This window comes from Penicillium diatomitis, assembly GCF_028827545.1.
Source record: "Penicillium diatomitis strain IBT 30728 chromosome Unknown utg000007l_segment0_segment0, whole genome shotgun sequence".
NCBI lineage: Eukaryota > Fungi > Ascomycota > Eurotiomycetes > Eurotiales > Aspergillaceae > Penicillium > Penicillium diatomitis.
In genome coordinates this window covers 317268-335051 of record NW_026623179.1, presented here as the reverse complement: position 1 = coordinate 335051, position 17784 = coordinate 317268, and the positions used below count along the sequence as shown (strand labels likewise).

Below are 17784 nucleotides of genomic sequence, written 5' to 3'. Positions count from 1 at the left end.
GGCCTCATCCCAGAAGGGTGCTTCTATTCGTTCGATCTGTATTTCAAATCCGAGTTTCACTTTGTACGATCTGTCGCTCCCCCACGATCAATCATCCGAGACGCACATGGCTCGAAACAAACACACTCTGAGTTTCGAGAGCTGGACGAGTGTTAGCGTCGGCTCTGCTTTTCCGACGCACACACACCAGCCTTGCGAGGGGACGATCGATTCTCGAACTGTAGATCTTTCCGGGTTCGCTTGCTTCAGAATATGATGTACTGAACTGTAGTGCGTTAGTATTGACAAAGTACTACGCGCGATGTACTACATAGATCCCCATCTAGCCGTGGCGCTAACGCGATTTCTGCTGAGAGGGGGAAGAGCATGGACAAGATACAATCTTTTACGTGATGTGCGCCACCATTAGCGAAACCTCTAGTGGGATCTTCCCTGTCAACTCCGTCTCCCCTCCATGCAAGCTCGTTCTTTCTGCAAGCCACGGTCTTTGCCTCAATCATGTCCAGAACCATAGTGGCGCAGGTTCCTGTCTTTGCCTGAATGCACGTGAGACGCTCTTGGTTCGCATCGCCTCCTCCGTGCTGGCACATAGACACCTTCCTTACATCCTCGATCCCTGAATCATTCTCGGAGGCAAATTTTAGTCTAACGGGCGGTTGCCCAACGTACACTAAACCGCTGCCATCACTGTCTGTGATGATAGTCGAATTTTGCTTTTTTCTTCTTTTTTTCATCTCATCTGCACTCCGTACGGATTACGCAGGGCGTGCGCTCTGGATCTTCAAGGATCCCCTCGAGTCAAAGCAATGAACCTTGAACCCCGCTTGAAGCTATCGAGTATCCGCACTTCGTCCCCTCCAGCGGACTGATCGCTTCTAGGTTCTAATTCACTAAGTAGTAGGTAGTAGGTACTAGGTACTGGGAGTAAGTATCAACTCCTCGCGGTAACCCCCCCACCACTATTAAACTTTCGGGGCTGGTGTTTGTACCCGCCTGTCGGGTTCGGGGTCTACTTTTGCACTATCAGGCTATCGGTGTGACCATTGGAGATTCGGGCTACAGTCTTCGGGGTCTACAAAGGTACTGACTGGCCATATAGTACGTATGTTCAAAGGGACTTTGACAGCCTCCGTGTGGCAATGTACATTGTAGAATGACTAGAATCTACTATCTGGTGACTACCAACATTCATGATGGCTTTGTCCCACGTTGAGAAAGGATAGTCACGTATCCATCTATGTGTACCCCGACCAAGAATAGCGTAGGTGAGACCCCTTGTCAGTTCCGCTCTACTTTAGACGGAATGTCCGAAGGCGACGACACTTCAGCATTACACTCAAACTACATGGGCATGGTGGGGAGCATACTGGGCACTGGTAGAATCAGATACAATTTGCATGCTGCATACGCCCATGTGTCAAAACACATATCGAGACAAGCAAAAGAAAAAGCGCGTATGGGGGAGTAACAAAAGACGAGGAAGTGATAAGAGGGAAGTAAAAGAGGAAAAAAAAAAAACTCCTTTCCGATGTGACGGGGACAAGGCTGCCAGCTCGAGGATCAAAGTTGCATTTTGGTTTTGGCAAAAGAACATGTCCTCATAAGGCGACGGGATTATTACCGTGAGGATCAGCAGTGTAAGGCAAGAATATGAAACCGTTTGCTTGGTCGAACTTTGACATCTACAATCTTCGCAACACGCAAAAAATTCAAAAACACACCCCTCTGGGCCCTAGAAGCATACACGGGCTTTTACAGAAGCTGGGCAACAGCGTAGAAGAAGGCGGCAACACCAGTAACAGCAACGCTGGCACCGTTGGCGACAGCGGCACCAGAGCTGGTAGCACTGGAGGAGCCGGAGCTGCTGGAGCCGGAGCTGGAAGCGGTACCAGAGTTACCGTTGGAGGTGGTGGGCTTGTTAGTCTTGGCATCACACTTGTATTTTCCCTTACTGACGTTCTTGCGGAGGTTGTCGAAGTGGTTGCAGCTGAAGTTGCCGTCAGTGCTCTGCAGGCTGAAGCCACCCTCAACATCGTTCAGGCCATTCAAGTCGACACTGTGAGATTAAAATTAGTACGTGGACGTCTCTCAGAAGGGAATGTGGTGGAGAGGAGGACAGAAGGCTAGAATCAGACGGGTCGCAAAGAGATGGGAAGACTCACGTGTTGAACTTGCCGGAGAAGTCAATGGCACCAGTGACCCTGTTCAGCTTGGGCAAGTTGATGCTGGAGAGCTTGTCGTTACGGGCAATGTTGAAACCACCGCTGACCGTGGTCAGAACGGGCATAGTGATGTTTGTCAACTTGGAGTTGTCCATGAAGACAACGTCCCCAACGGTGGTGAGGTTAGGGGCGGAGAAGGTCTTGAATTCAGTGCCCCAGAAGCCGAGCTGACCGGTCAGCTTCTCCAGGGAGGGCAGAGAGATGCTGGAGATGTTGCGGAAGGTCATGTTGGTACCGGTACCGAGGTTGGGGAGATCGATCATGAGCTGGTCGTAGTTGCCAGAGAAGTTGATCAGGTCGGACGCGTTCATCAGGTTGTTGATGTTGATCTTCATCAAATCACGGTTGTTCTGAATCTGGAACATGCCAACCTGCTTCAGGGAGATACCGTCCAGGGAGGTCAGGCCAGTGTTCTGGATCATAACATCACCGGCCTGGGTGACTCCAGCGTTGAAGTTCAAAGACTGGAGCTTGGGAAGAGCGTTCCACGAGATGGAACCAACGTTGTTCAGGTTGCCGAAGGCGAGGGTGGTCAGGCGGGTCAGGCCGTTGAGGTTGAATTCCTTGCCAATCTTGATGATCTTGTCGGCGGTGATGTCGGTGATGTTCTCACCACCATCACAAGTGATGGAACCAGTAACGTTCTCAAAACCGCTGAACGAAAGGGTACCAGTGTAGCTCTTGGCGATGGTGATATCACCCTTGATGGTACCGCAACTCGCGAGAGCATCGGCATCACCCTGGTTCTGAACCTTGGCGTCACCACCTGGGAGGCACCGCGTTAGTTTTCGACTGCGGTTAGGTCAAGTCGGAAGGTTGATTGATCGTCACACTTACATGGGTCAGAAGAAGCGAATGCGAGCTGGCTGGCAGCCAGGGCAGGCAGGATGTACTTGACGAAAGGCATAGCGTGTGTAAATGTTGGCTTTAGGAGAAGGTTTTTTTCGTAGGTATCCTCTGCTGGTCGGAAGAAATCGTCAATGGGTGGCTTTGGGTCACACAGGACTCGGTGAGGATGGAGAAAGCTTCTTCAGGGGGAAAGATAAGACCAGCGGCGAGGTTTTTCAAGACTCGGACGCGTCGAGCTGAACACAGGCGATGGAATGTTTACGTACCAATTGAATGAAGGATGGGAAGGATCAAGGGTTGGGAAGAAAGAGAACGAGTGTATGGAAGATTAAAAAAGGTCTCCTCAGCGAAGGGGAGGTAGGTTGAAAAGGTAGGCAGCTCACGAGGAAAGAACGAGTGGACAGGTTTGGGGGAGAGAAGAGAGAGAATAAGAAGTTGGGGGAGGGGGCGAGGGATAGGGAAAGCGGTTGTGACTTGTTAGCCTGTAAGGAAAGGAGGCGTATGCCTGTGGGGACTTCCCGTCGTGTTTTGGGCTGTTTGGTTATTTACATATTCCACGCGGGCCCCTTTTGGCTTTTCAGGTCCCCTCGGCAAGTTATTTTTGGGTTACAATCGGGGTGTATTTTTGGCATTACGATCGTAAGATCAGGCTAATGGACCACTCTCCGCCACTCGGCCTGGCCGGGAGTCACTGTAATCTATTACCAATACGCCGAGTGGTTCGCTGTCCAGGTTGATCACGGACACGATGAGGACTGTCCCAGACACAGACTTCCTGTTCATCCCCTGAGGCTCATTCTGCGATACCCTTGAGCTAGCTCAAAGACATGCCGACACTTAGTAGAGTGTTTTCTGCTTGTGCTCTGATTTGACCACTGCAATGATAGAGAAACAATGTCCATGTCGTGGAGGACTTCCACTTTTCATGGGCCTTTTAAGTTTCCTGATCCGTATAGTACATACAGTTGCTGTCAAGATATTACAGTACATGTATTATAATAAGTTTTCTGCCAGACACATACCTACATCGCGACAGTCCGTGAATACACCACAATGGCACAATCACATGGATATGGAACATTAGACACAATAGACACTGGACAGTAAACAGTACCGATATTTACTGCAAGTCAGTGATGACACTTGAAGTCTCGAGGCTCTCGAAACAAATTTGATAGACAAGGACGGGAATCACTGACTCTAGTTCTGCATAGTCCTTGTCATGATAAAGTCTGGGTGCGGGAAGGCTATGGCCTCACAAATTTTCCAACGGTGTTCTGCTAGATCGTATTATTATATCGCCCGGATAGGCAGAGGCGTATGGTTAAGTTTGTAATGTAGTATCGTCTTCCATGTAATGACAACCCTCCTGTACCTTCCTACCTTATTCTTACTGTATGAAAAACTTGGTCCTGGTGCCTGTTGAATTCCTGCTTTTGCCCTGGCCACTCTCACCTGCAAGTGGGTAACAGTGTTGCTTCCGCCGCACTACACCCAATAGCCACCTGGTCTAGGGAGCCACCCCTTTTCTCCACTTGTAATAAAGGGTAAAGTCTTCCAATGCTCTTGGGCAAGTGGAGCATTGCTCCTCACCTGGTATCAAATATGGTGGTGTTCGACACACTCGGATTCGCTTCGATAGTGAATCTGAGTGGGTGGCTGAGGTCCTTCTCCACACGTGCTTGTCCTGCGGCGACCGTTCTGTGGGAAGATATGGCGTGTTCTTTATTGGCTGGGCATCGTTCTCGATATTCAGATGATGACTCTTGGTCGAAGGCTGGCGTTACTCAAGGTGGAGGACTTCTCGTCATTGATCGGACCACTCATCCTGCAACTGAAAGTCTAGAATTCTAAGCAAGCTATATATGCATTATTGCAGTAATGCACTATGGAGCGCTGATAGTCGTCTGCAACCCGGGCGATAAAGGTCCACGGGCATTATTGCGAGGATAATTTTCATGGTGATCCTTGTTCTTCGGTATTGCCCTCTCTGCCCGGCAGTTTGCGAGGGTAGACTGTAGGCATCTCGAATGAAGAAGTCAATGTGTCGGTCTCTTATATGATGTGATTATGAGTTTTGTATTGAGAACTGACTAGAAATTGAAACTTTGTAGACCTTAGATTGGCACGTGAAAGGATCAACCTTATGCATTCAGGTGATCACTCCAGTAACTTTAACGCTCTAGGTAGCTGGTTTTGGCTACTACTAAGTCTCTGTAGTTAGGTGTTGGTATCTTGAAATGCACGATCAACGATTTAAAAATAATCAAGAGTGTAAATTGCTGATTCTCGAGTCTTGAGTCTTAAATTTTATTCACACCCCATCCGTTGTCGAAAACTCTGAGTTGGATACTCAACACCTAGCCTACAGAATAGAAAACGCACACGCTCTCCGGCGTCCGCTCCACAATAACAAGCTTGTAGCTGAAAAGCTTCGACCCGTCATTTCCTTCGTGACGATCGCATTTTTCCATCCTGTATTTCCCGTTGCTTTGATGGCTGCTCTAACCTTTATCGGGCTAGCTTAAACGCGTCGTAGCGTTGCATGCTGCTTAGGAGACTCCACGAGTCTGCGTCGGTGCACAACGTCAAGATCCGCTCATCATTGACCGACCGGAACATTATATCCATATTATCGCAGGTATGTAATCAGGAAGTGTCCCTCTTACCGATGAGAATTCGAATGCTCTGAAGGTTTCTTAGATATATCATCAAGAGAAATGATGAGTGATCAACCATCCGTTTCGAAATATTACTCAATTACATACCAAAACACAACATCAATGTCATACAGCATTATTTCTGTGCTACACTTCTAGGGAGCTTCGCCTTAACGAGCCAATCAGCTACCGACAATCATATTCACGGGACATGACCATGCTAGCGTTGGAGACGGTGCGGGTCCAGAGGAAGGCTTGAATTTTTGTAGCTTTCAGATCGACTGTTCAGATGGACTAGTTCAGGGGTGCTGACTGTGAGTGCCGGACTTTGTACTGTTGTTCTAGGGGCTAAATAACTGTAAAGTATATTGAAATAGAGACTGATTATTCTGGGAAGTCCGGCGACCTCTGAGGAGCTTGAGTCTAATCATTAGGTCCACAGCCAAATTAGGTTCCGAACTTCTTTTATTGGTATTCGTCCAGTGGTCGGGCATACTCCATGAGTCCATGTCCTATGAAGATCCATACAACAAGACATTCGTGAGATAAGACGTTTATGTACACTTGCATAGTAGGAGACGAGCCTGGCTTGAAATTACCAAGTGCCGATCACTTTATCCATGAGAGATATATTACCCAGTCGTGATGTCAGCTTTGCATAGAAATACAGGTCAATCACCCATACTATCATGCTTCATCTTTCATCTGTGGATATCTTATCCGTGATTCCTCATTTACCGTGTTCCTTTTCTAAATGGGACTTGCAATATCTTAAGAATATCCGACTAGATACTGAAGTCTGAATAGATAATAATGAAAATTTAATACGTCTCAATCTGTGTACGACGAAACGGACTCACACTATGTCTTCCTTATGGCTTGATCCCTGACTTTGGTGACTCACCACTCACCTTGTATTCACGGTCCAGTATCCCCGCATCGTATCTATATTTGCTCCTTGTATCTTTGAAGATGAAGAAAGTCAGGGGCGTGTTAACTTGAGCGAATATTAGATTATCATTCTCGTAACTCGACAGCCACCAAATTCATAATATCACTCCATGCACTAAAATAAGTCATGACTCGTAACTACTTCATGTTGATCTCTTGTGCTTGATCCATATGTCAAAGGATTGAATCAGAAAACCTTTCAATTTCTCGAGCGGGCTAGGCTAATCTATACCTAGTGAGGTATATGTGTCTGCCAAATTTTCCAATCGAGGCATTATACCGCTTCCAGTTATATGAGACGCTCTTTAATATAGAGACATGAAAGCTGTTAATATATAGAGCGCAGAGTCTTGCTACTTATGGAAGAATAGCTAGATGGGCGAGCGGTACGTGAACTTCGGTGCGCTCACATACATTAGGATGGATATTGAAAGTACCATATAAGGTAGGATGACCGCACAGATCTTCATTTCAGTTTATATTCTGTCAAATATAAGCACAGCCACTTGCTAGATGTTTAATGTGCGGGCAGCCCAATAAAGGTACCAGAGTTCGAACAAATCCTGATACTTCGATGCTGGACTACTTGGCCAGCGTAGGCCGCAGGAATGGGCTTATGCAAAACCAACCTTCGCCATTGTGATTCTTTATGGACATGCAGGTGGAGCCTTGCTGTTTGTACATATAAAGCTATGCTTTGGCAAGTTATTCTCTCATGCCGTGCCAAGCTCGGTAGAGCGACCTCATGGCTTGTCCCAAGCGATCGGATTAAGACATAAGTGTATTAGCTCCGACGACTTTGTTTCAGCGTACTGAGGAGAATCCTGTGGATGGAAGTATAAGAGAGCCTAGACCTAGCTGTCATCTTTCAGGTGTCATTGTCGCGGCAGTTATCCATAAGTTCCACATTGAAGCCTTCAAGTAAGAGCAAGCTTCTCTGGGTATGGCATGAGGTGCACTTATAGTTGTGTGACTGCTGTGTAATATGTATTGTCTATTGTGTAAAGACCTACTTGAATTACGGCAATACAGTAAAACTCGTAACATATTTACAATACATTACAGACCATCCTCGTAATCGGAAATCCTGTTCCTCGTGCGATGGTAAACTTGTTTCAAGGTCGCTAAATGGGCCCGACCTGCGCCGCTAGATGGTCTCGGGCCTGCCCATCTTTCTCCACTCTCATTTAGATGGTCTGGAGCGATCAGGGTAGCGACTTTGCCATCCTTAGCTTCGTAGTCACCCAAGGTGCTCTCGTCGAGTACAGAGTTTGAGACATTGCAAGCATTCTTAGTTTTGATGTGGTTTTTACCTGTTCTTCTAGGTACCGTTCCGACATTCTTTATGCCCTCCCAGGGTGACTGGCAATGCGAAAGCGAGCATCGATAGCCGAGGATTCTCGGACCGAACATGGCCATCACGGGCATTGGACGGCCGGTGTGTACAACTACTGTAGTGGCTGTGGTCGTGTACACTGTGTCAGCTTTATGCTCTCCACGCTTCACCTAAATGGAGTCTCGATCGTGCTGATCTTGCTGGCTGATCCCATGGGCATCCGCTGTTTCGGTCTTAATTGTCACAGTGTGCCAACTGCTTAGATGAAGGAGCATCGGCTGGTGACAAGTCATTCCTCGATTACGTTATTTAGCATTCTTTACTGGATACCTTCGATCGCAGGAATGTGTCTACTGTCTAGTATTTAGTTTTACAACTCGCGACATCAATCCCCCCCCTGTAACCGTGGAATTAGTAGGGCTTGGCGCATTCTTTTTGATCAAAGCGCCTGAGAATTCGAGCCTGCAAGAAGGCAAGGCACGCACAAGACGTCTTGTACAAAGAACTGGGCAGTGTTGCAAATGTTTCAGACCTTCACGTCAAGGTCCGTTCAGGCCGCCAATCGGGAATACAAAGTAAAAGGCCTATTATCGTGTCTCACTGCTCCTATTCTCTAATGAGGATTCGGTAATGACTGACTTGATGAAGCAAGTTTCCATTTCGAATGAGCCGCTGTGGTGTGAGTGTATGCTCGAGTAAAGTCGATCGCACTTTCGCGGACCTTTACTTTCTCCCCTGATGACCAGCTGTCTGTACTTGCAATTGGGAGTTTTTAAGTAGGTTGGCAATGCATTCATTCTCATGGATTCCCAAAATTTGGACAGATGATCGCACGTCGAACTCTCAAATGATCATGTCTTGTTTCGATCGGGCCTGTCTTGTAGAAGTTCCCTGTTGCCAAGCCGATCCGGTTATTACGGTCGCCTCTGCAGGTGCTTACGCACTTTCCACCTCTTGACGATGGAGTGGATGACGGCTGATCTGCAATTTGCATCAACCACCAGCCAATGCACCGTGTCGGCGTGTAGTAACCATGTAGGGGATATGTTGCACAATGCCTTCTTCTCGCAGCGAGACCCGACGCTGACCGAAAAATAGAAAGCCCTGCAGACAAACACAGAAGCATGAAAATTTCCATCTCGCAACAGTATCCGAACCTTGGTTTAGTGTAAGAGCGGAGCTGTGACTTGTCTATGCCAACCAATTGCGATTGTAACCGTTTAAATCTGGCTCGTGAAGTTTTGGATCGAACTGAATCACAACGATTGAGAAGAATCTTCGGTAGGATGATGTTGTTCCTTGTTCCTGGTTCAAGAACCAGTGGAGGTCGAGGTCAACCATGGGATCATGGAATGCGATCGGAAAACACATACAGTAATACAAAGGCATTGTGTCTTTACACATTCGTGTAGGAGTCCAATACGTACCCTAGAACAAAATCCCCATCAAACATTTCTGGGCTACAGGGTCAGGATGCTGTAGATGTGTTCCACACTGATTTTTCTGTCATCCTTCGAGTGTTTTCGGCTTTCCAGGCCATTGGATCGATGAGGATTTTCGTTAATTGTAAATCCTCCTACTGCAGGTGATCGATTCGCGCTCCCCGGCTAGCGGCTGCCTTGCCGCGGAATACTTACTTCATGCCCAATTTAACTCTAGTGTCATGATCATTGACTTCCGTTGGGAACCACTGTCCGTCCTTCCAGGACACAGATTGAGCAATCTTTTCAAGTAGAGCGGGCTAGAATGGGATGTGCACCTCTTGAACTTGGCATTATCGAAGATACGCCTAAGGTTATCGTGGCTTCTGCCATTCCGCCGAGGGCTCATGCACCAACATATTTGATATTCCGTTCGCCGAGACTGGTCTGAAGCTCGCGATGTATGCAACGGTTCGGATCACACATATCCGGAGACAGGTCATCTAAACATTGTATAACCTGACTTCTCTCATCTCTCACCCTTGTAGGTAGTTGCTATCACAGCAACGGGTGCACAGATGCTCAGCATATGGCCACCAAATGGCGAGGAGCCGCAGTCTGAGGATCAAGCGAAGTTCTGGAGTCGAGTCATTCAAATCAGTGCTAGCGAGAAGACAACACAATATTTGGCCTGCTCCGGAGTCGAGTCTTTGCAAGCCTCTGAAGAAGCCTATATGTAGAGGCGGTAGGTGAGAGTCTAGTGATCATACGCTGGGCTGTTGTCTCTGGATCCGACCCTGCAGGAACCGCGCCAGGAGATTGACGAGATCGCCATAAATGCTGACACAGTATAATTCGAGGCTACATGATGTTTATGTATGCCATACTCAGCTGGGGAATGCTGCCTTACTGGATGGCGACGTCACCTCCTTCACCATATGACTTGACATAGGTCATCATCCCGGAATTGAACGTTTCGTGACACTAGGTAGACCGACCACGCTTACGGTGCGAAATCTTCAAGAACCATCAGTGCCTCATTGAATCCCCGTCTGCTGTCAGTGTTGGAATCCTTCGATCGTGGCCTCACAGGTTGACTTGCTCCAGGCTCAGGCTGCCTGCTGGTAAGCAAGCGCAGGCGCTTTCGGGACCCACTTTACTCCGCAGAGCAGCCGAATAAGTTGACTCCGCATGGCGTAATGGCCAGGCCTGCGCAAGTTCAGATTTGGACGAAGGTTTCAGCTTCAGCCTCATTTCTTTGGGATTTGTACGGCTTCGCATGAACAGATCTTTATTCAGAACGACCATGTCAATACGACGATCTGCGCGATTGAGCGCACGCCCGCCAACTACTTCAACACCAGCATCAAGTGTTCCCAAGGTCCAACACACTGGAGTCTCTAAATCACGAAAGGCTTCCAAAGCCAAGAAGGCGACCCCTGTCACCATCGCCCCCAAGTCCGTGCCTTCATATTGGTCTCCAGAGCCCTCTGCGCCTTCAGCGACAATCACGACACCCGTACAGAATACAGATCAGAAGCACACACCCACTCTGAATGGCAGAACCCTCACTCCTCCCCCGCTCGACCGTCCTGTTGACCCTCATCGAACAAACGTGACTCTCCTCACCCCGTACGGCTCTACCGTCAATGCCTACCCAACCAACGCAGAAGATACGTCGCCATCCAAGACAGGATTGCCTCCCCCGACCGCGACAACGGGGACACTAATCGAGCAAGCGGTCGCGCACTTGATCGCAACAGATCCGCGTCTGCAACCTATGATCGAACAACATCCTTGCCCACTGTTCACACCAGAGCGACTCGCCGAGCAGATTGATCCGTTCAATAGCCTGGTGAGTAGTATCATAGGCCAACAAGTCTCCGGCGCCGCTGCCAAGTCGATCCGAAACAAATTCTTGGCTTTGTTCAATATCTCGGGGGACGTCGAGGGCGAACCGGTACCGAGGTCAAGATTTCCGACGCCACAGCAAGTCGCACAATGCGATATACCATCTTTGCGCTCGGCGGGCTTGTCGCAGAGAAAGGCAGAATATATTCAAGGGCTGGCGGAGAAATTCGCCAACGGCGAATTGAGTGCCGCCATGCTGGCACGGGCAAGTGATGAAGAGTTGGTGGAGAAGCTGACGGCAGTGCGTGGTCTGGGACGATGGTCTGTGGAGATGTTTGCCTGTTTTGCCCTCAAGCGAATCGATGTCTTTTCCACGGGGGATCTGGGTGTGCAGTGAGTTCTCCTCTGTGCTTTGATCTGAATGAAAGGTTGTGATGAGTCGAAGGACGAACTCGGCTGATCCATTGATGAATCTAGACGGGGATGTGCGGTATTTGCGGGACGCGACGTCAGCAGGTTGAAGGGTAAAGGGGGCGGCAAATGGAAGTATATGTCGGAAAAGGACATGTTGGAACTGGCCGCCAAGTTCGCACCTTACAGGTATGTTGCTTTCCAAGTGGGATTATCGGACGACATCAGCCGAAGTAAGCTAACCAAGTATTCAAATTCTCAACAGGAGTCTTTTCATGTGGTACATGTGGCGAGTCAGCGACGTGGATGTGGCAGTTCTTTCAGTGTGAACAGAAGCAGGAGAGAATCCTTGTTGAAGAGAGAATGTACCCGTAAACACACCTGAACATACACATAGAGTGATACGATGATCAATCGAAGTCTCGAGTTATCACCTCTCAGTGAGCCTAATTTGCTATATCAGATGCCACGATGGCGGGCCTAGTTCATTCGTGGAATGAGGCAGACACAATGATGGAGTCATTCGAATGCCCATGTCGCCGACAGCTGCCTACATCGCCCAGAGCCGACTGCCAGACACGAGTAGAATCCAAGAAAAGCAATTTGCATCATTCACGCTGCATTGCCGAATGTTCCTCTCATAATGGTGCCCCGGAGACCACATGTTAGTGCTGGCTTGAGTGAAAAGCATTGAAGAGAGGCGACATCAGTGTAATATAAGTGGAACAAAGAAGAATCGATTTGTACAGTATCAGTACACACGCGCGTGTTGGAAAGAAGGTCCCCGAATGCGGGCCTTGGTCCATCGCCAAAAGAAATCAGATATCTATTTCATGCCGGCCATCCATTCGCCTTGGAAATCTCGTCGTTTTGCATGCTCGAATAGAAAGCCATACGAGTAATTATTTACTTGCGGATCACAAGGTTGTCGAGGTCCTCACGCTCCTTGGCCTCCTTCTCAATCTCGCGAATGATGGGGCTCAGGTACTCGACGTCCTAGGTGAGGGATTGAGGTTAGTTGCAAGTCTATAATCTCGGGTATAGATATGCCCCGTGCCAAGTGACAAATCCTCGCAACGGGATTGGCCGAAGCGGGATCGCGGGGATAACCGCATAGAAATTTGAGAGATACTAACCTCCTCGGGCTTGGTCTGCTCATGGGGAGGAAGAAGAGTGTGAGAGATGGAGCACTGTATTTCGAAGAAATGTCAGGATTGCACAGCCAGAGATTTCGATGAGGGGTGGAACCGGGATAGTTCGAACCTGGACAGCACGGCGGATACGGAAGACACGGTCATAAGCCTCCTTGGAAGACAGACGCTTGATGGCCTTTTGGACGGTCTCACTCTCCTCGGGGATCAGGTCATCGAACCTATGAGCGACCGGGTTAGTTACGGTATTCGCAAAGGTGGTATAGACTGCGAACGGTATTCCAGATAGCTGCGGCGGTGGACGATGGCTTCGGGGGCAATCAATCGGATGAATATTCTCGTGAGATATCGCAGTAGATATTGCGCACCGGCCGTACTTCACGCCACTCGATACTCGCTCGTGATGAAGATGGATTGGAGGCGGAGAGGGAAGGGCGAGAATTACTTGAGTCCGAGACGTCTGTAACCAGCGGCATCGGTGTACCACTGAGCGATGGGGGTCATCCAGCGCTTGAGCCAGGGGCGCTTGACGATATAGTTGGTGAGCGAAGGAGCAGACATGTTGGCGTTTTCCGAATGTCCAATTGACAGGAGAATGATCTCGTCGGAGTGGGAAGGAAAGGGCGGTCCGGCTTAACACGAGATGACCCGATGTTTCGAGGTTGTGCAAAACGGAGCTTGTGGCGCTAGCCCCAAACCGGCAGAGGTTTGCCAGCCGCACGCCTGAGGCTCCCAAACCTCCTCACGTCACACGTGACTGAGCGGCTCGGATGCCCGTTTCAGCAAGCCGATGAGAGGAACGACAATCGCCGAGCCCATCTCGCACCACTGTCGACATATCTCCCAATTACTAATAGGCCCTGAAGTCTGCAGTCTGGGTGAATCGCCAACCCCGAGAAGTGCGTCCCCTCCTTACGCGCCCTTGAAAAATTTGTGGTGTCGCTGACCGCGGAGCTGGGCTCTACCAAGACCGATCCCCCACTCCGCCCGCAGTCCGTGCTGCACGAGACGAGTTGACTGTTCCCACTGTGTCAGGCCCATCGGACTCGGCAACAATCGGCTCCGCCAAACGATCCCTCTGTCTTTTCCTAAACTTCGATTTCTATCATTCACTACGGAGGTAAAGACTTAGATTGAAACACTTCCACCTTTAATCTTGCATTCACACGGGGTTGCTGGGTCCCGGATCGAGCACACGATATGCTCGCATCCCGGAGCCCTCGGTGATCACAACGGACAGACGGGCTTCCGCATCTGCCAATATCACGATGCGCTCAACTGAGATTGGCAGCTCCGAGGCTGCCAGTACCGCCATCGAGAATCCTCAAAACTTGCACCTCAATGCGGCCCAGTCCCTCGGGCAATCCTCGGCTGCCGATGCGTTGCCGGCTTCCGATTTCACAACCCGTCTTCAGATACTCGCAACGCGAATCCCCAAAGCTTACATTGCACCGTTCTGTGGCGCGAGCGCAGGCGTCGCCTCCGGAATCGTCACTTGCCCACTCGATGTGATCAAGACCAAGCTGCAAGCCCAGGGTGGCTTTGCACGTCGAGGAGGCCAGACGAGAGAGACTCACATACTGTATCGGGGAATGCTGGGGACCGGGAAAAGAATATTTCATGAGGATGGTATCCGGGGTCTGTATCAAGGTCTCGGCCCCATGCTGCTCGGATATCTGCCCACTTGGGCGGTTTATCTTGCGGTATACGACCGCTCGCGCGAATATTTCCATGAGCATACCACTGGTACGTGGACTATCGGAATCACCCAGAGACTCTTTTATGCAGCTTACGATGTGACTGACGCTCAATTCAGACAGCTGGTTATTGTCCCGCGCCTACGCTTCGATTACAGCCGGTGCTTGCTCCACAATTGTCACCAATCCCATTTGGGTCATCAAGACCCGACTCATGTCGCAGAGCTTGAAGCAAAACAACGAAGGCGCTCGGGCACCATGGCAATACTCGGGTACCTTAGATGCTGCCCGCAAGATGTATCGGCTCGAAGGCATTCGATCTTTCTATTCAGGCCTGACCCCGGCTCTTTTGGGCCTGACTCATGTCGCGATCCAGTTTCCCCTCTACGAGTATTTGAAGACTGCCATCACAGGATTTGGCATTGGGGAGCATCCTGACAATGGTAGCACCCATTGGGTCGGGATTTCCTTTGCGACTTTCCTGAGTAAGATCTGCGCAAGCACCATCACCTACCCCCACGAGGTCCTTCGAACTCGTCTTCAGACCCAGCAGCGCACGGCGCCCGCTCCATCGTCCGATGAGGTCTCTTTCCGTGGGGGGCTGAAACATCCTCATGATCGTGGCCGACCTCCTAGCGTCTCGTCTTCCGACGGAATGCCCAATCGTCCCCGATACCATGGAGCAGTTCGTACATTCCAGACCATACTTCGCGAAGAAGGCTGGCACGCATTCTATTCTGGCATTGGTACCAATCTGTTCCGAGCGATTCCAGCAGCGATGACAACAATGTTGACCTATGAGTATTTGACGAAGCTCATCCATGATTACCGACATGAGGGCGAACTGAAGCTCAAGGAGGCAGAGATCCATTCTGAGGGCAATTCCATCTAATTCTGACCTTGTTCAAAAATCATCAACATTTCCAAGCGAGACGTATTTCTGGCATTCACATATTTTAGCCAACTCGATCAGATACCATATCAACCTCGGTCGCCGTCTCCGTCTCTTCACCGTCTACATCCCCACAACATCTTCTCTCTGCACTGACTCGCACGCAGCCTCCTCGGCCGGCTGCGTATGCAATGATCTACCCGACGGTCGACCGAGTGCTTGATTTGATCCATACCGTCATGCTTGGATTCACTGAAGCAGTTTAATTTTGCATGGAAGTCCGCAGGCTGCCTTCCTCGTTGGCTTTTCCGTCTTGCAATATACTGCTAGCATTTTCACACCTTGCGAGCAATAACTATAGCGCTCCTACCAGACTTTTGGGATGACAAGATTGATTCCCACTTCTTCTTTCCAGCGTGCCACTCTTACCCTCGAAAAATTGATTTCTTTTTGCATGACCGACGTCTGCTCTCTTACTGTACATACATTCCCAGAATAGGCGGCACTGGTCGTGTTTTGCATACTTTGATTCGGGAAATATGGATATTGTCTTATTCTTCTCAACGCCTGGGATTTGGCCAGAGTCATATGATTGACTCGTAGAGTGAGTTCACGCCTCTCGATTCTACCTGAGTCACCGACAGCATGGTGAACTGAACGGCTCAGGTCGTGAACACTGTAGGGCCACCAATGCTTGATCTATTACCGACTGAACAGTGAATACATCACTCAGCCTGTACTACTATCGCCAACTGGCTAGTCAAACACTAGTGCCGAACGGGCCTCGCCTGCTTGAGCGGGCTCCACTTGAACCAGGCCCAAGTCATGTGATACACACCTCATTTACAATTTTCTTCCCTCACGCTTCCCTTCCTTTTCGACAATCTATGCCAACTTCTCAATGTTCCATGAGGCTCGATGAATTGTCCTAGAGACAGCCTGGTCGATGGCCGGATATCCTTTGGGGACTTCTCCTGACACGATCAAGTCTAAATGCAGACTTTACAAGGAAGCGACAGGCCAAGAGTCTTTCTTCACTAACGATTCGATCTTGCAGTCTGAAGAGACAAACGAAGCGATCTGTACAAGCTCAATAATTTGATTGATCAGTCTCTCACTCTGACATTTCCGAGCATGAAACCAGAGTGACTTCTTTCCTTCGCAACATTCATATGATGATCTTTTCTATTGATTGAACCGGGTTGTTAAACACTTGAACTCCCGGGCGTGATCATTCATACACTGAAAATTCTGATCGAATGTGGAAAGCAAAGAGTTGCTCTGGTCATACTAAACATGTCTTATTTTGAGTGAGTGACTCAATAGAACAATCAATGCCTTTCTTTACAACCAAATCATCGTTCATTTTCCGTCCAAATGAGTAAGCAGGATGGTTTTCCCGTCTGAAGTGTCCACTAGCACAAGTACCCGGGGTATCAACTCGCCTCAAGAGCCCTGACAGCGTCCACAGTACTTCATAATCAGGTATCCCCAGAAGAATGCAAGCCGTGACGTGTTAGCCCGATTTTCCCTCGCGACTCTGTTCGAGAGCATCCTTCATCCACGATGAGTCTCGTTCTGTTCGTCCAGATACCCGTTGCTGCGAACTGGGCAACCCGGGGAATCCTGCGCCTCGCGTCGCGCAGTGCGAATGGAGCTGAAGCAGTAGGAGCACAGAATGACTGCCATTGTGAATGCCGCTATAGGTGCATTGACTGACTGAAGGACATGCGGAACTTTGTTAACATCTGTCAAAACTGCAGAGATCAAATGTCGGATTGGTTTTCTGAGCTCGACATTGAACTCGAACCATAATAGACGGTGAACGTACGCCTCTTGCTTTGCCCAGTGTTTTCGAATTCGTGGGAGGTTTGGAAGACATTACGTGCAGAGTGATATGGTTATCAGAGGGGATTTAGTCACTCTGCTGCTCAAAATTAGTTGGGGACTCACAGTGCCGTGGCTGTCATGAGGGCGAACCTGGAAATAAGCTGCTCATCAAACAGATGCAGGAGGGCTTCGAGAACGTGACCCTGATCTCGGTCGGACGTCAAAACTTCTCACTTCACCTAAAACATGAGACTCGCCAAGCGCAGCGTGCTTCTTCAACACTGGCCACCTCAGCACTTCATGAGTATGATCACAAGGACGGTCGCCTCAACGCTGGAGGGATGGTGGCGATGGCCTGATGTATCCGCCATAGGTGAAAAATAGGTGCCTGAGGCTTGTAATACTCCCCCAAGATCTCCCGGCGGGCTTCGCGGGGATGGACAGTGACTTATGGACTTGGAGGTTCCCGCCAAGGTAATAGGCTAGTTGATTTTAATTAAAGCGACTTGATCC

At 49.3% G+C, this 17784-nt stretch overlaps 6 protein-coding genes across 6 annotated transcripts; 4 read left to right on the top strand and 2 right to left on the bottom strand.

Annotated features, from left to right (window-relative positions):
* Positions 1-1752: 1752 nt before the first annotated feature.
* N7539_006092 (Protein ecm33) lies at positions 1753-3129 on the bottom strand (the record flags this gene model as incomplete). The annotated part of the gene is made up of 3 exons (XM_056935694.1): positions 1753-2056; positions 2163-2988; positions 3060-3129. The coding sequence occupies 3 exons, from the start codon at positions 3127-3129 to the stop codon at positions 1753-1755; spliced, it is 1200 nt and encodes a 399-aa protein (XP_056789162.1).
* Positions 3130-9898: 6769 nt separating this feature from the next.
* Positions 9899-10179, top strand: N7539_006091 (uncharacterized protein; the record flags this gene model as incomplete). Its single annotated transcript, XM_056935693.1, has 2 exons — positions 9899-9910; positions 9988-10179. The coding sequence occupies 2 exons, from the start codon at positions 9899-9901 to the stop codon at positions 10177-10179; spliced, it is 204 nt and encodes a 67-aa protein (XP_056789161.1).
* A 566-nt stretch (positions 10180-10745) lies between these two features.
* N7539_006090 (DNA-3-methyladenine glycosylase family protein) lies at positions 10746-12030 on the top strand (the record flags this gene model as incomplete). The annotated part of the gene is made up of 3 exons (XM_056935692.1): positions 10746-11683; positions 11768-11890; positions 11967-12030. The coding sequence occupies 3 exons, from the start codon at positions 10746-10748 to the stop codon at positions 12028-12030; spliced, it is 1125 nt and encodes a 374-aa protein (XP_056789160.1).
* Positions 12031-12607: 577 nt separating this feature from the next.
* On the bottom strand, positions 12608-13413 carry N7539_006089 (cytochrome b-c1 complex subunit 7; the record flags this gene model as incomplete). The annotated part of the gene is made up of 4 exons (XM_056935691.1): positions 12608-12697; positions 12838-12891; positions 12965-13073; positions 13298-13413. The coding sequence occupies 4 exons, from the start codon at positions 13411-13413 to the stop codon at positions 12608-12610; spliced, it is 369 nt and encodes a 122-aa protein (XP_056789159.1).
* Positions 13414-14120: 707 nt separating this feature from the next.
* N7539_006088 (Mitochondrial nicotinamide adenine dinucleotide transporter 1) lies at positions 14121-15441 on the top strand (the record flags this gene model as incomplete). The annotated part of the gene is made up of 2 exons (XM_056935690.1): positions 14121-14598; positions 14669-15441. 2 exons carry the CDS (start codon positions 14121-14123, stop codon positions 15439-15441), a joined length of 1251 nt encoding a protein of 416 aa, XP_056789158.1.
* A 1566-nt stretch (positions 15442-17007) lies between these two features.
* On the top strand, positions 17008-17630 carry N7539_006087 (uncharacterized protein; the record flags this gene model as incomplete). Its single annotated transcript, XM_056935689.1, has 2 exons — positions 17008-17106; positions 17397-17630. 2 exons carry the CDS (start codon positions 17008-17010, stop codon positions 17628-17630), a joined length of 333 nt encoding a protein of 110 aa, XP_056789157.1.
* Positions 17631-17784: the final 154 nt, after the last annotated feature.